General features: G+C 45.5%; 3 protein-coding genes across 7 annotated transcripts in view; 2 read left to right on the forward strand and 1 right to left on the reverse strand.

Annotated features, from left to right (window-relative positions):
• Positions 1-7: 7 nt before the first annotated feature.
• On the reverse strand, positions 8-6656 carry LOC125988080 (RNA-binding motif, single-stranded-interacting protein 2). Of its 4 annotated transcripts, XM_049752872.2 has the most exons (13): positions 6431-6654; positions 5074-5228; positions 4110-4168; positions 3904-3995; positions 2511-2668; positions 2342-2421; positions 2147-2256; positions 2038-2084; positions 1886-1967; positions 1766-1816; positions 1587-1697; positions 1382-1450; positions 8-1319 (listed from the first exon to the last, which is right to left on the reverse strand). In XM_049752872.2, the coding sequence occupies exons 1-13, from the start codon at positions 6488-6490 to the stop codon at positions 1242-1244; spliced, it is 1152 nt and encodes a 383-aa protein (XP_049608829.1). In that variant the 5' UTR covers positions 6491-6654; the 3' UTR covers positions 8-1241. The 4 variants fall into 4 exon arrangements, with proteins under 4 accessions (XP_049608829.1, XP_049608828.1, XP_049608827.1 ...); XM_049752871.1 differs by having other exon boundaries at positions 1766-1967; positions 5074-5225; positions 6431-6656; XM_049752870.2 differs by having other exon boundaries at positions 1766-1967; positions 6431-6656.
• LOC125988782 (angiopoietin-related protein 2-like) lies at positions 1392-11124 on the forward strand. The gene is made up of 11 exons (XM_049754435.1): positions 1392-1461; positions 1606-1780; positions 2555-2648; positions 3625-3672; positions 8346-8428; positions 8532-8842; positions 8927-8998; positions 9085-9215; positions 9357-9453; positions 9532-9711; positions 9786-11124. The coding sequence occupies exons 1-11, from the start codon at positions 1392-1394 to the stop codon at positions 10043-10045; spliced, it is 1521 nt and encodes a 506-aa protein (XP_049610392.1). The 3' UTR covers positions 10046-11124.
• A 283-nt stretch (positions 11125-11407) lies between these two features.
• Positions 11408-21382, forward strand: part of LOC125989412 (low-density lipoprotein receptor-related protein 1) — a 45913-nt gene continuing 35938 nt past the window's right edge. The window contains exons 1-3 of one of the 2 annotated variants that reach the window (XM_049755772.1): positions 11408-12037; positions 16475-16615; positions 21007-21144. In XM_049755772.1, coding sequence (XP_049611729.1) covers positions 11965-12037; positions 16475-16615; positions 21007-21144 — 352 coding nt within the window. In that variant the 5' untranslated portion in view covers positions 11408-11964. The remainder of the gene's footprint in view (positions 12038-16474; positions 16616-21006; positions 21145-21382) is intronic. The other variant, XM_049755773.1, reaches the window with a different exon arrangement.

Raw genomic sequence — 21382 nt, forward strand, 5'->3', positions numbered from 1 at the left:
CGCGTGGTTGAAAACATCTGCCTTCTTGATGGAGGTCAACATTTATTTTGAAATACAAAGCTGTGGCTGTTCTCCCAAGTGACGGACGAAACGAGCAACATCATGACACACAAATGTGAACTGGCCCAAGATTTGCTAACGTTTCCAAAAAAGCTGAGTCATCCCAAATTAGCAGCAATCATTCATGAGTCCCAGTGAGCCGTCCCCTCAACATTTCGAGATCACGTATCTCAGAAATATATTATTGCCATTGTCAGAATAAGAACATAATTGCATAGATCAGACCTTGATTAGCAATGTTTGGACGGAGGAAGTATTGACACAGTACCAGCTGTGAGCAGCCTATTCAAGCGACTCGTTGCTCCGTAAAAATCAGAATCTGTCGCAGATGAGCTCAGCGCTATCATTGCGCTCGTTCCCAGCAGCCCTGGAATGATGTCATCAAACCTGGTGTGACGCAATAGCACCTTACAAACGGGGCTGCTGGGAACGGGGTGCAAACGTAGCCTCAAAACCAAAACGGAGGTTCCAGATCAGTACTTGCGCTCGAAAAGTTTGTATTAAAAAAAAAAAAAACAGTACAGAACGTCCAATAAAATGTGGAAATACAACAAACACACTTGAGCACACAACACGATATCAAAAATAAAAATCGACAATCTGAAACAAAACATTTAAATATTTTGAAGTAGTTTGGCAGGAAAACGTGTTGAAGATGGCGCACGGGGTGTCAGCCCTTTTTTTTTTCGTTTCTTTGGAAAAGTAGAAAATGCACTGGTGACTTGTTGGAATATTCAAAGAGCACGCCAACCACATTCACCGGAATGATTTCAATCCATGTTGCTCTTCCCTCGAGAGGAATTGTGTGATTGTCAAAAGCCTTGTCAAAAAAAAACAAAAAAAAAGAGTCTTCTGTCAAACTTTCACAACTGACGAAAGTGTTTGAGGAGTTGGTTGCCTGTCACGATTGTAAGTGAGATAAAAAATCATAGCAAAACAAAAATATGTACCATAAAAAGAAGCAAGAAAAATCTGAACATCATAGCTCCACAAAAAAAAACATGGTGGTCAAAATAATGTTCCACACTTAAGTCCATCGCCGTCTTGGCCAGACCAGAGGAGCTCCAAAAAAAAGAAGAGCATTCTTTCTGCGTCATGGTCCAGTCTCGTCAGATGGCCAAGTTGGAAAAAAAATCAATGGAGGTCAGGTGAAGTCGTGGACGCCGGTGGTGAGTCAGCCTTCATTTGTTACGCTGGTAGGAGAAGCTCGTGGGTTCAGTGGACGTCTCCATGGCGACGGACTGCTGGACGGCGCTTTCCTAACGGAAGACGCCGAAGTCAGGCAAGCGAGGAACGCGAGCGTGCACTGTGTTGGACTCACCTCAACTGAGATGTTGGTGGGAGGCACTTGCGGGTACTGGGTGACGTACGGCCCCTGCAGAGATGGGTACTGGAAAAGAGGTAAAATAGTCTTCAGATGTTTTTCAGAAGATGGATGGATTGCTTGATAAAACTTTGGGGACGAAGTGTGCTCATCAGTTCTCCTGATTTTCATCAAAACATTTTGAAGTGTGCAGATGACTGACTGTGCCGCTTCCGCTTAAGGAGAGGTGGCCGAGCTGCTGGGCGAGGGGTCCCATCATGGACGTGGGCTGGAGGGACACGGTGTGCTCCATCCCCGGCGTCAGGACGGCTCCCTTTGGGAGAGTTTTGTTTTGACGGGCGCGAGAAAGTGCCGGCGGGATGGACAGCGGCGGCTACTCACCGAGGGCGCCACGATGTACGACGGCTGGTGGACCCACGACGGGTTGTGCACCTGACGTGGAGCAAGCACAACGTTGTTTTGAGTGAGAAGGTCTTTCCATGAGCGCTTGCGTCTGTCTACCTGGTAGGCGGACACGGGCGAATGCATGTACGGAGGAAGCGAGGCGGGCCCGACCATCCGGTTGGAAGCCATGCTGTAGAACCTACAGAGACAGATTTTCAGACCTCCTCGTCTTCCCTTTGGGTAGCACGCTCGCGTCGCTGCATACTGACCCGTTAGCTAAGGCTGCGCCGGGGTCGTAGGTGAGGGTCAGTCTGCCCTGGAGGGGGAATTAGGTTTGGTAGAAAACTTTTGAGGGCCACAAAAGTGCTTTGAACTCACAGTGTCTCCATCTCTGGTCCAGCTTTGTCCATTTTGCAGGTACTTTCCTTGACTCTGGCGCTTCTTCTGGCCTCCATCAGCAAATTTACACAATAAAGGCTTCGGTGGAACTGGACCAGGACATTTATTGGGAGAAAACTTTGTTCACGTTGGACTCATATTGGAGAGTGGAAAAAAAAAAGGCAAATGAGTCACCTAAAACTCCGGGTGGAGTCTTGAGATATTTTCCATTAAAATGCTGGATGATGGCCTCGCATTTCTCTGTTGACTCCATCCTGGAAAATAAAGAAAACAATGAATGGCAGATGATAGGAAGGACTCTGCAAACCAGGTGATGGTCTCATCTGGGCGAGCGAGGAAGTACCTGGCAAAGCCCACTCCTCGGCTGATTCCGCGTGCGTCGCGCAGGATCCGCGTGGAAATGGCCTGGCTGAAGGGCTTCAGCATGTTCTCCAGCTCCAGCTCGTCCATGGAGAGCGGCAAGTTGGAGATGTACAAATTGGTGGGGTCCTGCTCCTGTTGCTGGAATCACAGAGGCCGAATGAAACCCAACGTCAAGCGTCGTCTTGCTATCTTTTTTTTTCCTAATTGCGACCTATTTTAGCGTATAAGTAAAATAGGCCTGTGTCCCTTTAAGAGGCGGGGCCTGCCGGGGCGGTACGTGAGCGTGAGGTGTGGACGACAGCAGCATTTTAAAATCAACATTGAAGCAGCGGTGCGATATGAAAGCATCATCAGCTTGTCCTTGTAACTTTTTCCAAATTGACAAAGAGGTTGTTAAAGCCTAATTTCATCAATTCAAGCCACGTAGCCACAATGCATATTCATAATCCTGCAAAATCGTAAACGCAGTGTGAATTCATTTCCATGCCATTAGCAATGCACGCTGTGACCTGAGGTGAAGGTGAACCCCCCCCCCTCCCTTCCTCCCTCCCCTCAACAGCATGGCGGCGAATGCTTCGGCTCGCTATGAGTAATCCGACGCAGACCTTGTACAGCTAAATCAAATTATTGGCTGAGCGAGCGGGAAAGAAGAAGCCGTATAAATGTCAGCGATGCGGCTTAGCGGCAGATCGGCCCGCCAGCACCCCCCCCCCCCCCACACACACACACGTTTTGTTGTGTGGCGGGAAAAACAGGAAGGTGCGGCTTAGGGAAAAAAAAATGCGCTTTGCAAGGTCATCCATCCCCTTGTTATTTGGGAGGAGTGGAGAAAGCAAAAAAAAAAAAAACTTTATAATTGAATCCATTATGGTGTTAAAGCAGAAACATTAAAAGTTTTTTAGGATAGTTCATGATGGCAAGTTTCATTTAATTCCTGCGTTTATTTCATCGTTTTCATTTTGTTGAAAAGCACAATCAATAAAGACATGCTTTCCTGTTAAAATGGTTCACGAGTTAAATTTTTTTTGCTTTTAAATCTTCATGAAGAGGGGGAACTTGTTTTTTGTTGCGTGCTTGTTTAGGGACACAATTAGGTGACGCACTCACTGCAGCAGCAGGAGACAGGATCTTCTCTTGAGAAGGTTGGTGGACCTTTATTTCTTTTGTTTCAAAACTGTTCTTCATGGTTTGATAAAAACCATTTATTTGTCCTGACGCCATTTATTGTAAATTCAATTAATTAGGATTAAAAACGAAGTGCTTCAAAATAACTAAATGACAGCCACATGACAGCCGCATGTTATATTATTTCAATTTCACTTCAAATCACGGGCCCGAATTCCTTTTTTTTTTTTTTTTAAATCAGTGCTTACCTTGGCCATCTGCGCCTGCACGCCCAGCTTCTTGAGCGCCGTCACTGCCTTCTCAGCCGAGGCTGGGCTGTCAAAGTCGACAAAGCCGTAGCCTGCAAAAGCACAAAAGCAAATCATTGACAAAAGTGACACTCATTTTCCCGCATCTGCTGAGCTTCTTGAGCAAGCAATAAAGTTAAGAAATATCTTTTCCATTTTTTTTTTACCTTTACACATAGTGGTTATTTTGTCCAGAATGGCTTTTGTGGAGACTATTTTCCCATAGCTGAAAACAAACAGACCAAGAAACACAAAGCGTGAGTGATGTCAATGAAGTATCACGACGATCCAGGCCGCCACGTGATCAGCTCGGCCACGTTTGGTTCCGAAGCAGAAGTGCAATGTCAGCATTTATTGCATTGTGTTTTCGCCCACTGACCAAATTCCTAATTTTGGCTGTGTGTATTATTGATGTGACCTCCCTCCCTCCCTCCCTCCCTCCCTCCTGCAAGGCATGACTATTTCATGCTCTCCTCTCTTTCCAAGCAACAATCACATCTTGCATCTCGAGTCAAGTTGAGTGCTTGGCATTCACGACGGGATTTACGACGGCTGAGTGGATTGAGCTCCACGTGACGCCGAGTCCAGGAGAGTACCCGGAGATGGGCCCCATGTCCATCCAACTTGAGTCAAATTCCAACTATGTCACGGCCTGTTAGCATCTTAGCTAATGATGACGTGATTCCTTCCAGTAAATGTTATTGGAAACCGAATCCTCTCTCTTAGGCTGGGCGCTCAAAGGCAAATTTCACGCGGGATTTTATCAGCCGTAATACGAGAAGCGTTGCTGAAGAAAGCGCCTGACCCACAAAGTGAGGCCAATTGACTCGCAGGCCTCGCACGCGGCCCCGCCCCCCTCTGGACCATCGCCGTGTTTGTCTTTCCCTTTCCCCCGGGCTGGTTGTTTCCTGTCGGGCGGGGCGGCCTTGCGGATCTTCCAGACGGCTGGAAAAGAGTAGATAGGCCTCTCCCTCGCTTTCTCAAGGTCCCTTCCTCCTCCAGTGAGCTGGCTCGGGCTAGTCCTCTCCGCGAGAAAGAACATTTCCATGGCAGAACTTGGAATGTTTTTTTTTTTCTCCCCCGTTTAAACGCATTCAGACATCAAGCGGTGTGCTTTGTCGGGTGACTTACGGCTGGCAGAGTTTGACCAGATCCTGGTCTGCGGTTCCAGGGTGAAGGCCACGGATGTACAGGTTGGTTTTGCTCAGCTGCTCCCCGCCATGATGGCCGCCGTTAGGGCTCGGAGGCGGAGCCATCTGATGGATGGAGGGAGACGCGTACGTCTGCTGCAAAAAAAAAATTGCAATTTAGCCGTTGCCCTTGATGGCACCTCCCTCACTCATGCACTACTTTGCTTCCCGAGGTCAAGGTTAGCTTAGCGTCTTCTGCCGACACATCTTGAGCAAGTCTGTGATCTGAAATCTGGCGGCAAATGTTCACCTTAGACAAAAGTTAGACAGGCGCACATTGTGGCAGAAAAAAAAGGAGCCCTGGTGTCCGGTTTTGAAATTCTCTTAAGAAACAAAGCAGCAGCAAGGGGGGAAGTTAATAGAAAGCAGAGGAAAGGGGGGGGGGGGGGGGGTCCTTTAATCCTCTATCGCTCTCCTCAGCGTCAAAGACACAAACCAGGAGTTGAAGCTGGATTTAGACAATGTTACATGTGTCCAAATCAAGTGGAAGATGCTCTCCTCAAGTCAGAACATTGTCCAAATCCAGGATTCCACAAATTCCAGCTCAATGTAGATCCCAGCCAGCTGAGCGAGATGTTTGATTTCAGCATTGTTCAAGCCTTCCGAGCCACCGGGGTGAATATTTGCACAGTCACAGCTCGGGCTTGAAGCAAAGACGTGACGTGCTTGTTCCATTGCATACGCAATTGTTGAGTTTGCTCCAAAAATCCATGCAGCTGGCTGTAGATCCACAAAGCGCGTAATGCAAAGGGATCCCGTGCTACGGACATCTGCTGATGTTAAAAATACATGACAGTGTCAATCATGGTTGAGTTGCTATTGGTCCGCCTGCGATCGATCTGGCCCATGTGGGTCATATAAAGTAAGGTGACTTGCGATGGTGGAGAAGTTTTTTTTCTTTTCTGCAGGCTGCCCCTCTCGGTGGAAGGAAGGGGTGGGGCATGTCGCTCGGCGTCAAAGCGCAACTTTGCCAACTTGGCACGAGGAATTGACTCAAAACAAGCATGGCAAGATGCAAATGTTGGAATAGAAAAGGCATGAGAAGAACTGTGAGGAGCACACGGTTGCTTTTATTGTGCACAAGATGGAGAAGGGTGAGCACAAACGAAAAGAGCCTTAGGGACAACCTCACGACATCCATCTCCTACGGTGGTTGCGCAATTACCGCGCCGCGCAAAACGTATCACGCGCAGCCGGGCGTGTGCGTGAAAGTCGGGTCGCCCGTCTGCGCTTGACTTCGCTCAAGGACACTGCAGCTGGGAACGCGATGTCGAGCGAGCGGGAGCGGCAAAGTTTACCTTCTTGATGCCTTTGCTCCCGTAGCCGTTGTACGCGTTCACCCCTCCGGATAGCAGCATTTTGACGCGGCGGCGGCGGTGGAGCAGCTGACGTCAGCCGGGGAAAGGCGGCCAGCCAGGAGCGCCGCTGCAGATGCTTGGAGTCGCCTCGCCTCGCCTCGCTCTTTTGCCGGCAATCGGATGCACGACGCAGGCAGGCACGGTTGGGATCGCTCTCACAATGCTGCGTGCGCAGGACATCCCCCAGCCCTCCCCGTCCCAGCCCAGCCCAACCCAGTCTCCACAAAACACCCAATACATACTCTGGATGTGGGTCATTTCATAGTTGGACTTTTTCCTGTCTTCCCCAAAGCAAATTTCCAAAAAGCAATTTACAAGAGAGAAAAAAACGGTAGAAATTATTGTTATGCAATTAAAGATGGAGGAAAAGTGATCCTTAAATATTAGAATACCAAACAATTCCATTTTTTTCTTCCATGCTTTTGCATAAAAATGATGTGATTCTGCAGGGCACGAGAATAGGCGCCATTTCCACAGCAGCGATTATTGAAATGAGGTCACTCAGATGCTTTCAATCATTGCCATGTTTTGATAGGACCATTCAGCCAGATGGGCTGTGAGCTTCGCAATAGTTCAAGGACAGCCAGGGGTGGCGGCCTCGTCACAGTCTGCAGAATCCCTGAGCTGCTATGATAAAGTTAACGACAGTCGTTCTGTATCGTTTTCAAATAAATCTGCGAGTGACAAAGTGTTTTAGCAGGCCACAACAACTGTCCGCCCGTATCTACCGATACAGACTGCTGTGAAAATATCGAGTTGGAAGTTGGGAATGCTCGAGGATGGGGGAGGGTCGCAGGGGTGGGCTGGGCCGAGCCGGGGCGGCGGACGGGAGAACACAGCGTTCCGCTACATGCTCGGAATTCCTCGGCATAGCTCGTTCAGGAGCTGCCTCGCTCCAGCAAAAAAAACGAGGGGGGGGGGGGGGGGGGGGATTGTGTGCAGATGTGTCTGGAGAGCGGCCAGGCCTTCTGGCCTGGGAGAACATGTGGTGTGGGAGTGTTTAGGCTGGCGCGCTTTCAAGCCGCCTCCCACACAACACACCGGCGTGGGTGACACCGGCAACGGTTGGTTCACAGTGTTGGCTCGGAGGAGCCGCAACGTCAACTGCTGTGACCTGCCGTGACCTCGACGAGTGGCTTAAAAAAACAGGTAGCGTTGACCACAACTATCCTTCCATTATAATACTCAGTGAGGGGCTGCCCCCACAGATTGTCCACATACTTAAACATTCTCCTTTGGGAAGTAGGCGAAGAAAAAAGTGGACAAAGTATCATTTGTGAATATGTGGTTATCTGCAGAAGTCCTCTCACGGTTCCATTTTTTTTTCAAAGTGGCCTACACGCAAGTCTCTCCATTATGTAAGTATTTAGTGCCCCCTGCAGGTTGAGATTATTTAACGAAAAAACGGTGCTGTCCGTATACAGTTCCTGCGCCTGTTGGAAACGTTTCAGCTCAATTGGCTGGCTGCTGTATTTTCAAACGCCACGTATTAGAATTCATATCAGTTGAGATAAAAAAAAAAGGGCTGAATAAAAACAATCCAATGTTCAAATTTCACAAAGGCTCAAAGAACGTCACGGAACGTCCATCCCGTCACTATGTGCAAAAACTTCGAAATAAAAGCCTAAGAGGCGTCCGAACTCTGTGGTTGTCACTTTGCTGATTGCCCACTTGCTTTATATCCACCAAAACCACCGTCAGATGATCGGACAGAGTAGAAGAGATGGAGCTCGGGACGATGCAGGTTGTAGCTTCACATCTTTCAGCGTGTGTGTGGGGCCGAGTTGAAAACATTTTTTAAGAAACTCGATAGAAGGCTGTGACATTATTTTGTGCTCGTCGCCTGTTTGCTCAGAAACGCTGCGGCTGCCTTCTCCTTGCGTTCATCGTGGTCGTGATTGTCTTACAAACGGCTGCCATCATCTACTTGATCAACAGGTACGCGCGCTCGGACGCACTTGTCCACGCAAAGTCAAATTTCCACCCGTGGTTCTAATTTTGAAGGCTGAATGGCAACTAAATTGTAGCTTTATGTTTCAAGGCCTCAGGAGGACGAAGAGTTGGTCGAGCTGATGTCGGCTTTGCTCGACAACTCCCCGGAGCACAACTGTACCGACTCTGCCTGCCACTGGGCGGCGCTGCAGACGTCATTCGGAGACCTGAAGGCGAATCAGACCTCGCTACTGAGCGTGAGACAGCTCCTGCTTGACAAAATGTGCCAGGAGATTCGCAGCGACAAAGGGCTTTGGAATCAGGAACTGAAAGAAAACTCGAGTTGGGCTTTGACCGGTTCCATGTCCAGCCTGCCGAAGAAGGTGGTACATAAACCCGCACTTAACAGAGAAGTCAGAGGTAGCGAGCGAGCGAGCGCATCTAGTTTGTTTGAAGCGCGTGTCCATTTTGGACCTTTGCATTTTTTTTTTTTTTTTGCTTCAGCTTCCACAGATTCTATGTCCAGCCTGCAGACGAAGATTATAGATCTACCCATAATTCACAGAGAACCCAAAGGTAGCCAGCGAGCGAGCGCATCGTGCTGGTTTGAAGCGCGCGTCCATTTTGCACTATCGCGGTTTTTTTTTTTTTTTTTGCTTCAGTTTTCATGGTTAGAGACTGCACTGATGTCATGGCGGAGGGGAATTTCAATGATGGAGTCTATACCATTATTAGCGGGTTCAACGCCTTCGAGGTTTACTGCAACATGAGCTTTGACGGGGGAGGCTGGACGGTAAGTGCTTGAGCCCCAAAACACCTCAAAGTTCCCGTTGTGATGCGTTCAATAAAGTTGGCCCCTTTTTCTTTTCCAATGCTGAACCTCCTGTTGGCCAGTCATGCTAATTTGCTCAACTGATGGTGTGTGTGCGTGCAGGTGATCCAGAGAAGACAGGATGGCTCTGTCTCTTTCTCTCATTCTTGGGACGCATATAAAAATGGCTTTGGAACAGTAACCGGAGAGCACTGGCTAGGTCTGAAACACACACCTTAAAAGACATCCTTCTTGTCAAGCCTTCGTCATTTGTGCGGTTGACACTGCGTGTTTGCAGGCCTGCAGACAATTTACTCTATGACGGTCTTTGCCGGTTACCAGTTGCGGGTCGACGTCACTCGCTGTAATGGCAGCAAATACTTTGCTGTCTACGACAACTTCTCGGTAGGTCTGAACTTGATGGACCCCGAGAGGGACGGCTACCCGCTGCTTGTGGACGGCTACTCGGGAAACGCAGGTAGCGACTCCCACTGCCAGCGCGCGCACTCCAGAGCCTGCGTGATGTTAAAATCAAGTTTCTGTGCTTTGCAGGCGATGGCCTATTCACCTCGTCTGGGATGAAGTTCAGCACCTACGACCGCGACCAAGACATGTCTGACTATCTGAATTGCGCCTCTACTTATGGCTCCGGTTGGTGGTACAATCGCTGTGGCGACACTAACCTGAACGGGATATACCGGAAAAGATGTGCTGGTGATATTAACTGGTACAATTTTGGCCTGAAGTCCGTCGAGATGAAGATCCGGCCCAATAAAGCCCCGACATGTCGGTGCTGCCGAAAGTCACACTAAGAACACTTTATAATTGGAATCGACCTCCCATCTATCCAAGACTTGTACCTGTCCAGGGCCAGGAAATGTGCAAGTAACATCTCTACAGACCTTCTCACCCAGGTTGCAGTCGGTTTGAACTACTGTACATGTGTCCTCTCTGCATCCATTGCAGCCTGGTCATCCTGGAAAATGGAACCCTCCCATCTGTGGTCTCTTCTCAAGGTTTCTCATTTCCCCTAGTTGGAGTTTTGAGTTTTTCCTTGCCCTCCTGGGAGTTTAAAATCAGGGGATGTTTGAGATGTCATCTTTCACACGTCCTGAGTTGTTTGTCACCGAAATGATGAACAGAGGCTGTGATCAAATTCCTTGTTCGGCACGCTCAAACATGGAGAATCAAAACTCTTGAATCTTGCGAAGCTCTTTTTTATCGTCTTGAATGTGGGGAACGTAGAGCCGACGGATTAAGTGATTAAAGAAATTTTGGGCCATCTTCTGTATGCATTTGTCTTGATGTAGCTTTGATGATAATTGTCTGACTTTCATGCAAGGCGCGCTAAGCTCCTAGAAAGGTTGATAAACTCGGTCGAGATAAATGATTCAAAGGAGTCAAGTAGTTGCATAAACTTGCTGAAGAAATATAATTTAATTATTGAGTTTGTTTTCCTCTCTAATTTGCCATTATTGTTGATCACCAGTGTATCTTATTTTTGTGTGAATTTGTTTTCCTTGTTGTCATTTCATAGATGAAAACTTCTCGTAGCAGCTTTACTGTACAATACAGTGCTGTTCAATTGTCAACAAAACAGAGCGCCCTAAAATACGCAATTCACAGTTGCGTGATTAAATTAAAGAGAACAGCGATCAAACTTCAAAGTTTCAAAAATTCTTCGCCTTGGTGGCCTTAATAAATTGTCTAAGAATTAAAACAAAAATTCAAACCGTTCTCATTACCACTAGAGGGCGCCATTCGTCATGAAACGCAGAGGTCTATTCATTGGGCTCCACCAAACTTTCTCTTTTCACTTGGAATTCCTGTAGTGTGGTAATAAGTGTGTCAAAGTAGGTGAAACGAAACGTGAATAAAAAAATAACGTTGATTTTGCCTCCCCTTAGATTATTTCTACAAATTGCAGAATTGTAGCAAATTCACCCAGTCATTCAAATGTTGCGATTTGTTATTATGATACGATTTTATTGAAAATCATTGAACACATTCTACACGTGCTCATACAGTACAAAGGTCCCATTACGAATTGAGCTCACTCCCGCAATCCCAACTCGACAGTGTACTAAAAAAGCACAAAAAAAGGAGGTATGGTGACGCATGCGCAGTGGCCGTCCGCGACTCGTTTTTTTTTGTGTGGAATCATGCTGGTTACGTCACAGGCTCGTCCACGGTGCTCGGAGCTGGACATTTAGCATCCACTCACGCGCTTGCACGTTCGAGGAGACACTTTGGACGAACGCGGCTATCATTTGGGCATTTTATAATTGCCCGTCATTTGATTTGCGGAATCCTGTGAGAGGAGCCGGTGTTCTCGCGTGTGCGTGCGCGGGAGCGAGCTTGTGGAGGTGGTGCTGGCATGCATGGTGGTGAGTGTGTGCTAAGAGGTGCCAGCCACACCGTGTGCATGATGTTTGAAAGCTGAGCGCCCCTTCCGGTAACTTACATGACAGTACTGCTGCAGCGCAGCGCCTCGTCGAACCTGAGCTGAGCTTCACTCAGCGGCTTTTCCATTTCTTCCTCGCCCGAAGAAGAAAAAGAAGAGGCGTGCTGGACTGAGGGTGCAACCGAACGATTCCCACCCGGATGATATCGGAGCTGGAGCTCGGATGAGGTGCTCGATCGGACTACTTTGGGTTTAGAGATCCGGGCAAAGTACCACGCCAGACACCACTGCTGCTTTCCCCGATAGCAGTGAGTGCTTAGTCAGGAGATGGCGATGAGCTGGCTCTATTTGGGATTTCTCCTCAGCTTGGGGGTCATCGCTCCGAGCCGCGCAGCCGAAGGTAAGACGCCTGTTGGCTGCTTCAACACTGTCATACCCCAAAGAAAGCGGGACCACTTGTGCACAAAAGGCCCGTGCAGCGCACACGGACACACAAAGCGGCTTCAGCCACACCGCAGCAGCTTCATCTAATGCTCCCTACCTTCCATCGATTCAAAGTGGCGCACCGATGTGATTTGATTGGGCCTGCCTTTTTTGTGATTTGCAAAATGAAGACAGACGTGGCTTTGCGGCATTGACGTAAAATCAGAATAGCGATTTTGTGGCGATTTCTTCCTCCTTTCACTATCTGTGTGTTTTTATGACTCATGTCCCAATACCACAAGTGAAAGGTTGCTGACTGCACGGTTTGCCCTCAAATAATGAGCTTGCATCCTCCTTGACTCGACTAACGACATTTTAACAGCATCGACCTGTTGAGGCTTGGAGGGAGGCTCATAAATTCATCTCAAAGGGAGAGTTGAAGAGCCGAGTGTATGCATTCTTGTGTTCTCACATTGTCCCCATGAAGCTCCAAAGTTCCACGCGTGTGTGTGTCGTTAGACATGATCTACGTAAGCAAAATGCTTGGAGAGGGTGAAAGCCATAGCAGGGCTTCCAAAAAGTCCCAAAGCTCCTCCCTTCTCCTCCATCGCAAGCGTGGAACATCTGGGTACAGGGAGACCATTAATCCAACGTAGATGGGATCGCCTCGAGGGGGAGGGAGGGAGGAACCAGCTGAAAAGTGAAATAAACCTCAGCCAGAGGAATTTGGTGAAACGGACATATGGTTACGTCACAGCCAGGAAATGATATGGAAGTTCTTCTATATTTGTTCTCTGGGTCAACTTAAGATGGAGCAGGTTTGATCTGAATTAGAAATAGTGCCAAATAATAAGCGAAAGAGGGGGCTGTATTTTATGAATGACAGGGGATTAGCGAGGGGAAGGTGAAAAAGTCAAGGCACTTTAGTGCTGAACAGACGGCTTTTGCTTTTACTCGAGGCGCTCGTAAAAGTCTTGCCTTCACAAATGCTCAAAGCTGCAGCAAGTCAAGCAGCGGACTGACTGACAGACAGAATGTCTCCTCTTGTGAAGTTGAAAGTTAGCAAAATTCAAAATTGGAAACTTGCTATGGAAATTGAGGGCAAGCTGACACCAATGAAGTGGAAAATAAATATTTTGTCTGCATTGAGGTTCCTTTTTGTGTCAATGACCAAAGGGTCAGAAATGGAGTTCTTCCCAAATTCCTCAGCTGAACTTCTTGGTGTCGTCTGATAATGATCCACGGAATGTACAAAAAAATAAAATCAACACGCCGGGAAGGATCTATTTCCTCGTAGAATAATTGTCACGTAAAATGTTCTCGTCTCCTCTGTGTTTGTTTGTGAAACTTTGGACTGACTTCAGACTTTGTTCTGTTTGCCCAAGCCTTTTGGTTGCACCTGACCTCACCTTTTCCTCTCAAACTGACACTGCAAACATCTGCCAGGCCTCAGATAATATCAGCGAGAGACGCGGCGGTTCATTGAGTAACTTTGAATGATTTGATTGAAGCAAAATTCTCGGCTTCTCGGGGATGATTTTCACACACGGGCCAGTCCGTGCAGGAATTAGTTGGCCATCTCAATCGGCCATCGCGGCTCTGCTTGATAAAACCGCTGAGCTGTGATTGGTTGTGAGCTGCCAACTGTGATGATGTCATCCAGTGTCAAAATGGCCGCCCCCTGAGATGAATAACAACTGGTGGATTTTTTTCATTCATATTCTACAAAGCAAACAATAATCAGAAGCTGGGCTGCGTAGAACATATTTTTACCAAGACAATTGTTGGCTTGACTTCCCATTTAAAAGGTGGATCATCTCCAAAGTTCCTTTTACATGTGAAGCAGCAGAGCACATCTCCATGTTAGCTAACTAGCTGCTAACGCTCACTAGTCAGGCCGAGGAGCTCAACAGAGGAATTGATTGAATGCTACAAATATTGAATAGCTGCCGCCCGTGAAGATTGTCACGTTGGTTAATAATTAGCTCCTCCTTGCTGGATCGGCGTAATGCGGTCTACAAAGCCCGCAGGGATTTTTGACAATGGAAAAGCTTTACGATGCAATTTGTCAACGTCGTCGCTACCTTCTCGGTGGCCACCTTTGCCTTTTTGGGCTGTGTTCCATTGTGTAAAAGGAGAATTGCTCCAGACAACGGTTGGTTGTTTCTACTCCTTGGAAAGTCCCATGAGCATCAATGTTTGGATCATCTTGTATGTACTCGGTATCTCTTGATAATCGTTATTTTTCGTAATGAGAGACGTTCGAACAAAGTGCAAGAGCAGCAGTGAAGACGAGATGACGACAAGAGCCAGCAATGTTTTCATTGAAGTTCTTCCAGTCCATTCTCAGCTCCAATCAAGCTGAAGCTGTCTTTGCTCTCCAAACGTTGCTCTTCATCCTCCCTTCTTTTCAGCTGGTACGCATATTGCTTCTCTCTAAGTTGACTTTGGTATTCCTTAATACGTCCCAAAGGCCTCGACATGTGAATTATTCATGCGGCACAAAAATTCAGGACTAACAACTTCCATCTGCCCTGGTTCTCCTGGTGTTGTTCCTCATCATGCAAATGGTTTGCCTGTGGGATTCGGCTGCAGGACTTTCACTTTTGACCTTCCAATCGGTTGAAGTTGCTACTTAGAAGACATATCAAGCAAATTCATCAAAAGACACATTTCCTCCTTCCGTTCTTTGAACTGCAGCGTCAGCAACTTTCAAGTCGAAAAATTTCGCTGCTTGCTTGTTACTTTAGGTTTCCTTTTGCACCAAAGTCCACCCGGGCCGTCAAACGTAAACAATCACAAAACGGGCTTGACTCAAATCCATCGGCCAACATGGATGATGCTTCTTCTTGTGTGCACCATTTTCAAGGAGCGTCAAAAACTCTTTGACTGGCAGCAAATTCAATATTTTGACAGCAGTTTATTATTATTTTTTTTATTTTATTTATTAATATTGATATAATAATATCCAAAAATAAATACACATAATAAATACAATTTTATTTTTAAATTAATAAATACCCCCAGACCAGTAGTACCTGATTAAAAAAAATCAAAATAATAACAAAAATTTGCACTTAGGCACCCAAAACAAAAATATTAAAATATTTAAAAATACTAATATAAAATATCAAAAAATAAATACACCTATTAATAAATAAAATGCTATTTTTAAATTAATAAATGATACCTCCAGACCAGTAGCACCTGATTAAAAAAAAAAAAAAAATTGCACTTGGACACCCAAAACAAAAATATTAAAATATTTAAAAATATTAATAAAAATATCCAAAAATAAATACACATATTAATAAATAAAATTTTATTTTAAAATTAATAAATGATTTATGCGTGACTTGTCATATACATATATATATATATATATATATATATACCTCCACACCAATAGTACCTCATAATTATTATTTTTTTTTTTAAAAAGTGAACCAAAATTTGTTCTTAGTTGTTTGCGCCTTTGCTTTAGCTCACTCGCTCGTGTTTAATACTTTTTGCCATGCCACTGTGCTTGCGGGCACTTCAGTGTTTAGACAGCGCAGCGCATTGCTGCCACCACATGACAAGGTCCAATGTACACTTTGTACAAACGCGTATTTGTGGTACCGAAGCTTCAAATGGGTCTGAGGAGGCCGGAAATTGTTTTCTTTTTACGTTTGTATGTTGCTTGCATACCCTTGTAATTTGGGGGTCATCTTTCCTCTGACTCAACTCGTTCAACATCCTGAGCTTGGCTCTTCCAAAATTCGCTAGCACCCTGGCAAATTTAGCAAAAAAAAAAAAAGAGTGACTTGCTAGATGAATCAACAAATCACATCTTGGTATGAAATATTCTCGTGGCTTTTAGAAGCCAGTTTTCGCCCCTCCTCAGCCAGCCCCCCAAATCAAATTAGACTTAAAGGTTCTCTCCAAATGTCAGACTGCATTAGAAGGCGCAATGCTTTATTTCCCGTTTCACGGAGACCAAAGCTTGGTCAGATTGCGAGGGGACGCCGAGGTCGACGCTTTTGCTCATTTGTGCTCGGGAGTTGGAGTCCGGCCATGGCTAGCAAAGCTCCCTCCCTCCCTCCCTCCGTCTTAAACAGCTCTCTTCCTGCCAAGCACGTAGGTGAGGCGAGTCATCCAGGGCGAAAGAGGGCTCGAGAATCACAATGAAACTTTTGCGCTGCTGTCAAGCGGCTAGCCGAAAAGACAAGAAACATGAAATGGTTTGCTCGGCATGGATGCTCGTTGCTAATCTAAACCTATCCAGTCAAATGTCGCACGAGATTATTTGGAGCACATCTACCAGAAAAAAACGCTCATACTGTTTGCTCAAACGACAAAACAATGAAAACCAGAGTGCCAAATGGCTTAAGACAGCAAACTAAAGAGTCCAATTTTGGTTTTTTTTTCCCAGCTCCCAAAGCCGAGGAGCAAACCAGGACGTGCAGTCCCAAGCAATTTGTGTGTAAAGACCTGATGACCTGCATCTCCAAAGGTTGGCGCTGCGACGGGGAGAAGGACTGTCCAGATGGCTCCGACGAGTCGCCCGACATTTGTGAGTATGCAATTTCTGACCGCACGTCAAAAGACGCGCCATTTGAGCAATTGAGTTGATGTCATCTCATTTTCTGGGCGCTTTGAGTGTCGTGAATCCAGGAAGGCCGCAGTGTCAAATTATGTTTTGTTCGGGGACGGGTCTGCTCTTGTCTGGCTCGCAGTCGACTGTTGCCGTCTCCGTAGATGGTCCCGCCTTCTTTTTGGGCACATGTGGGATTTTATTGTAGTGTCAGCGTGTGCCACAAGGCCGACCGACTGTCACGCTGCAAGAGCTTCCTCACTTTTATGTCCAGACAGGAAGATGACAGGCGGCTCCAAGGTTCTTGTTTTCTTGCATTCTATTTTCATTGTGCAGAAAATGAAGTCAACTCTTGATAAGTGCGACACTTGCTACATGATGTCATCAAATGGGGAAAAGATTGATTGATAATGGAGGCGTTTCCTTCTGGTTGTCATTTGGATTGCATTGGTAAGAGATGTCCATGATGCATGTTTGCTGCAAGATGACATTGGGACAGGGTGGAGAGATTTTCACGCCTCAAACAGTGTGTGTAGAGAGAGAGAGGAAAAAAAAAAAAAAAAGAAAAGCTGGACAAAATGGCATTTGTGTCTTCAGGTCTATGGGATTTGATTGACAGTTGATAGTTGAGTGGAGCCGCTTACAGCTGATTCAGTTGACAAGAGAGCTTGATATTTTTTTTTGTTTTTGTTTGAGATCTCATGTTATAAGCTAGCTTGATTTTTTAAATTTTTTTATTTTTTATTTATTTATTTCTTTATTTTAGGCCTCATGTTATAAACTTGCCCACTTTATTTATTTATTTATCTATTTATTTATTTATTTATTTATTTATGAGGCCTCACGTTATAAACTTGCCATCTTGAACTGTTAAAATTCCATTTTAAAGTCATTCACAGACTCAAAAGTTGTACCTTGTCCAAACATGAATGTCTTCGACCAATTATTCTTAAAAAAAAAGCTCGGCTGCGGTTAAGCGAATGCTTGTGATTGAATTGAAACTGAGGCGCTGACAGACAGCGCTGGTGTTCTTCATCTCAAAATAGCAACGTTGCGCTCAATTAGCCACGCGCTCCGTTCGGCCCGCCGCTTTGCTGTCCGTTGATGCGCTTCTCTCGTCCGCCAAGATCCTTCAAGACTGAAACCAAAGCGCTTTTCCTTCTCGGCGAGCGAGCTTGGCCCGGAGGTTAGCTTCAACGCAGTTGCTCAGATGATCAGAAAACAAAAAACACTCTGAGTTTGCATGAGATCCGAGTTTGGAGGAAAAGATGATTTCAACTCCTGCTGTGACTCAGAGGAATAATGGAAAAGCAGCCGAGTTGGCTTTTGCCACTTGCAGTCTGAAAGTGCCAATCGCTCGATTTCTCCGAACTGGCTTCTTATTGCCGTTGTAAAGATAATTTTTGTTATCTATTTGGGTCAGGAGTGATTTAATGCGGATACAATAACAACAATCAAAAGGACAGGCCTTCTCTTAAACCTCTTCTACTTTCTATCAAAACACTTTTAACCTCCATTTTGTGTGTTACTGATAATTACTCCTCACTAAGTCGGTAAATTTCTGCTTGTGCTTTTTTTCGTTATCCTACAAAGGTCATTTGAAACGCAGTCGATCCCTTTTGTTAAAATTCAATATGCTGCGTCAGTTTTTTTTTTCTTTTTCAAACTCCTTTTGTGTCCTTTTCAATCAAACAAAAGACAGCGTCTGCACCTCATTACGATTCCATAATTGCTCCAAGCGCATTCATTGCGGTGGAGCTGGAGACTAGGAACAGATGTTTGAGGAAGCCTTAGCATGTCAGGAGAAGGAACCCTTTCCCACATCAAGAAGTTGCGGGCGTCTCCGTTGGACTGCCAACAAGCTGCCACTCGAGGCCATTTCTGATGGAAGTTTGACCTGAATAAATTGGGCGGGGTGTATCAAAATGACCATTTTCACACGTGGCCATTTTATTTCCATTTTCCTGGGGCTGAACTCGGAGGAAGGCTTGACGGACGGACAACGTTATCATTGCCGCGCAGCTGCGGCCCACACGCGGTTGCTTATCTGCGCCTTTCCGGAATCAACGAGCCAGCGGCGGGCTCGGGAAGGAGCCGTGCGGAGAGAGAGAGTGATTCCACAGAAAAGGGAAAATGAGCAGATTAACTCGTAGGCTGAGAACGGAGACGCCATTATGTGCTTTTAAAGCGCTTTTTGTAGTGGGACACCTTTTATAGTAGAGGGGGGAGCTCATTTTACAACCTGTAATCAGTCATGTAACTGTAGGCTCAGGGGGGGTTGGTGACACGCTACCCCCATAGAGAGGAAGGAGCAAAGCCCTGCAAATGGGGCTCGCTCGCCCATCCCGAGTCCTCCTCATCTTCAGCGAGCTATCAACACAAAGAGGGAGGGCGAGCGAGCGAGTACACAGGACTTTCTCACGCCACTCTGGCACCACTGTCTTCAGTTCTTGTTGAGTGTTCTGTCCTCGGTTGCGTCAAAGTAGAGACGCAGGAATAAAAAGTACACCTTTATGCCCAAGATGAAAATATGTTGCTTCAGAGGTCGAGCTGTTGGGCTGCAAACCCAATTTGGCAAGGAGATTGCGCAATAGCGCTTTCAATAACGTGGAGCATATCTTGTAATCTACAATTTATGAAGGAAGATTGAGGCTGGGCTTTTTTTTTTTTTTTTTTAATGGAAATCATCATTATGTGAATTTATTGCGCACTCAAATCCCTCAAACAACGACTTCAACTGAACTACTGGGGGCTTCATAAAAGTCCACAGGTATTTAATTCAGATTTAAGTCAAGAAGAATTTTTGGATAGGAAATTGCGGTATTAAAAGAAGCCACCAGCAAGATTTGAATTCCTTCACTAATTCCGCCGCCCCTTTTGCATCTCTGACCAAAGCCGCACCATTTATTTATTTATTTATTTATTTATTTATTTATTCGGCACCCCTTTGCGTCTCTGACCAAAGCTGCACCATCTATTTTTTAATTTTTATTTTTTTTAATTTTTTATTTGTGTCTGACTTTATTTATTTGTGTCAGCATTTATTTATTTATGTTATCATTTATTTTTTATTTTTTTTTATTATTTGTGTCTGACTTTAATTATGTGTGTCAGCATTTTATTTGTTAACATTTATTTATTTATTTGTCCATTTATTTATTTATTTATTTATTTGTGTCTGACTTTATTTATTTGTGCCAGCATTTATTTATTTATCATTTATTTATTTATTCATGTATTTATTTATTTGTGTCTGTATTTATTTGTGTCCATTTATTTATTTAAGGCTGCATTTATTTATTTATTTATTTGTTTATTTAAGTCTGTGTTTTTTAATTCATTCATTCATTCATTCATTCATTTATTGTCTCAATCTTTCATGGGCCTCATATTCCAACAAGGAGCAATCTTGCGGAGCATCTCTTGGCGCCGGCATGAGCGAGCACATTGTTGCACGTCTTTTTTTTTTTTTTTTTTTTTTTTTTGTCTCCCCTCCACTGCGAGAGGCGCTCTGCGTTCCCATTCCGCATTTTGCTTGATCTTGCCCAACCCACAGAATTTGGCACTCTGTGACAATCAAAGCAAAAAAATAAAAAACCTATTTCTAGTTTCAATATTTGTTTGTAGTCAGCAGATGAACACGGGTTCCCCAACCGGTACTAGTAGTTTGTGACAAAAAAGCAGCGTCTTGTGAAAAGCACCGCTTTGATGTAAATATGTTCTCCAAATAGAAGACTGAGAATAAAGATTTAATTGATTTACTACTACACAGCCATGGAATGCGCCGTGAGCTGCGGGGAGTTCCTGTTAGCAAAGTTCACGTGGACTTGGTCATTTATTGAATGTAAATCGGGCAGGCTTAGAGGCTGAGGCGGCGAGGTGGGAGAGCTGCACGTGTACACAAACAGCCATTGTTTTTGAATGTGGCACTTTTTGCTCTCCACTAGTGGGAGGGGGGGGGGTATTATTGCCACAGATAACAAAGTTCCTGACAAAAGTATCCAATGAGCTGTTCTTCAAACTTCAGCACCAGCACAATTGCTGCTGCAGAAGTCTTTTTCTGCAGGGGGTGAACTTGCACCTTGAGTGTTTTGGTAAAATGGGTCAGCCAGCAGATGTTGGAAAGGGAACGCGACGAGGGAGGAAAAGGAGGCGCAGGAAGGATAAAAAAGAGCCAAAGCAAACTGTTTGGCCTGAGAATTGTGGGAGAAACGGAATCAAAATGTTGTTGTCATGTGTTGTTGGGGCATGCATGTTTGAGTTTTGTGTTTGGACTGGAAACACCTTGGACTTCCCTGGAAGAAAATGGCTGCTCCGTCCAAACAATAAAATACTTTTTTCTCCAATCTAACCTTGCGTTTGTTTTGCAGGCTTGCACAACCGAGTGAGCAAGTGTCCCGTCAATGAGCACGGCTGCTTGGACGTTGACGTTTGCCTCCACATGAGCAAACTGTGCGACGGAGTCCCTGACTGCTCCGACGGATGGGATGAAGGTCCTCACTGCAGAGGTGAGCATGCTCAGAAGAAAAAAATTCCCTTGCAGTCCTGCTTTGAATGCTTCTTATTTCTGGTTGGCGTGGAGGCGGGGTCATTTATCTGTTGAGCAGGGGGGTCAAACTCATTTTTGTCGTTCAAATATTTTAAAAATAAAAATTGCCAGCAATATCTATTTTTTTTTTTTTAGTAAAGACAATTTGTCATTTTAGTAATGGGCCACATAAAATGATATGGCGGGCCACATCTGGC

This window comes from Syngnathus scovelli, chromosome 2 (genome assembly GCF_024217435.2).
Source record: "Syngnathus scovelli strain Florida chromosome 2, RoL_Ssco_1.2, whole genome shotgun sequence".
NCBI classification, from domain to species: domain Eukaryota; kingdom Metazoa; phylum Chordata; class Actinopteri; order Syngnathiformes; family Syngnathidae; genus Syngnathus; species Syngnathus scovelli.

What these genes read in the sequence shown, in the direction of transcription:
- LOC125988782 (XM_049754435.1), top strand. Translation starts at nt 1,392, where the DNA reads ATGTTGGTGGGAGGCACTTGCGGGTACTGGGTGACGTACGGCCCCTGC. An exon ending in AGATGGGTACTGGAAAAGAG is followed by an intron (nt 1,462 to 1,605) that starts GTAAAATAGTCT and finishes CTTCCGCTTAAG; the next exon opens with GAGAGGTGGCCGAGCTGCTG. An exon ending in TTGACGGGGGAGGCTGGACG is followed by an intron (nt 9,216 to 9,356) that starts GTAAGTGCTTGA and finishes GTGTGCGTGCAG; the next exon opens with GTGATCCAGAGAAGACAGGA.
- LOC125988080 (XM_049752870.2), bottom strand. Translation starts at nt 6,490, where the DNA reads ATGCTGCTATCCGGAGGGGTGAACGCGTACAACGGCTACGGGAGCAAA. An exon ending in TGCAGGCGCAGATGGCCAAG is followed by an intron (nt 2,669 to 3,903) that starts GTAAGCACTGAT and finishes CTGTGATTCCAG; the next exon opens with CAACAGGAGCAGGACCCCAC. An exon ending in GGACCAGAGATGGAGACACT is followed by an intron (nt 2,085 to 2,146) that starts GTGAGTTCAAAG and finishes TTCCCCCTCCAG; the next exon opens with GGCAGACTGACCCTCACCTA.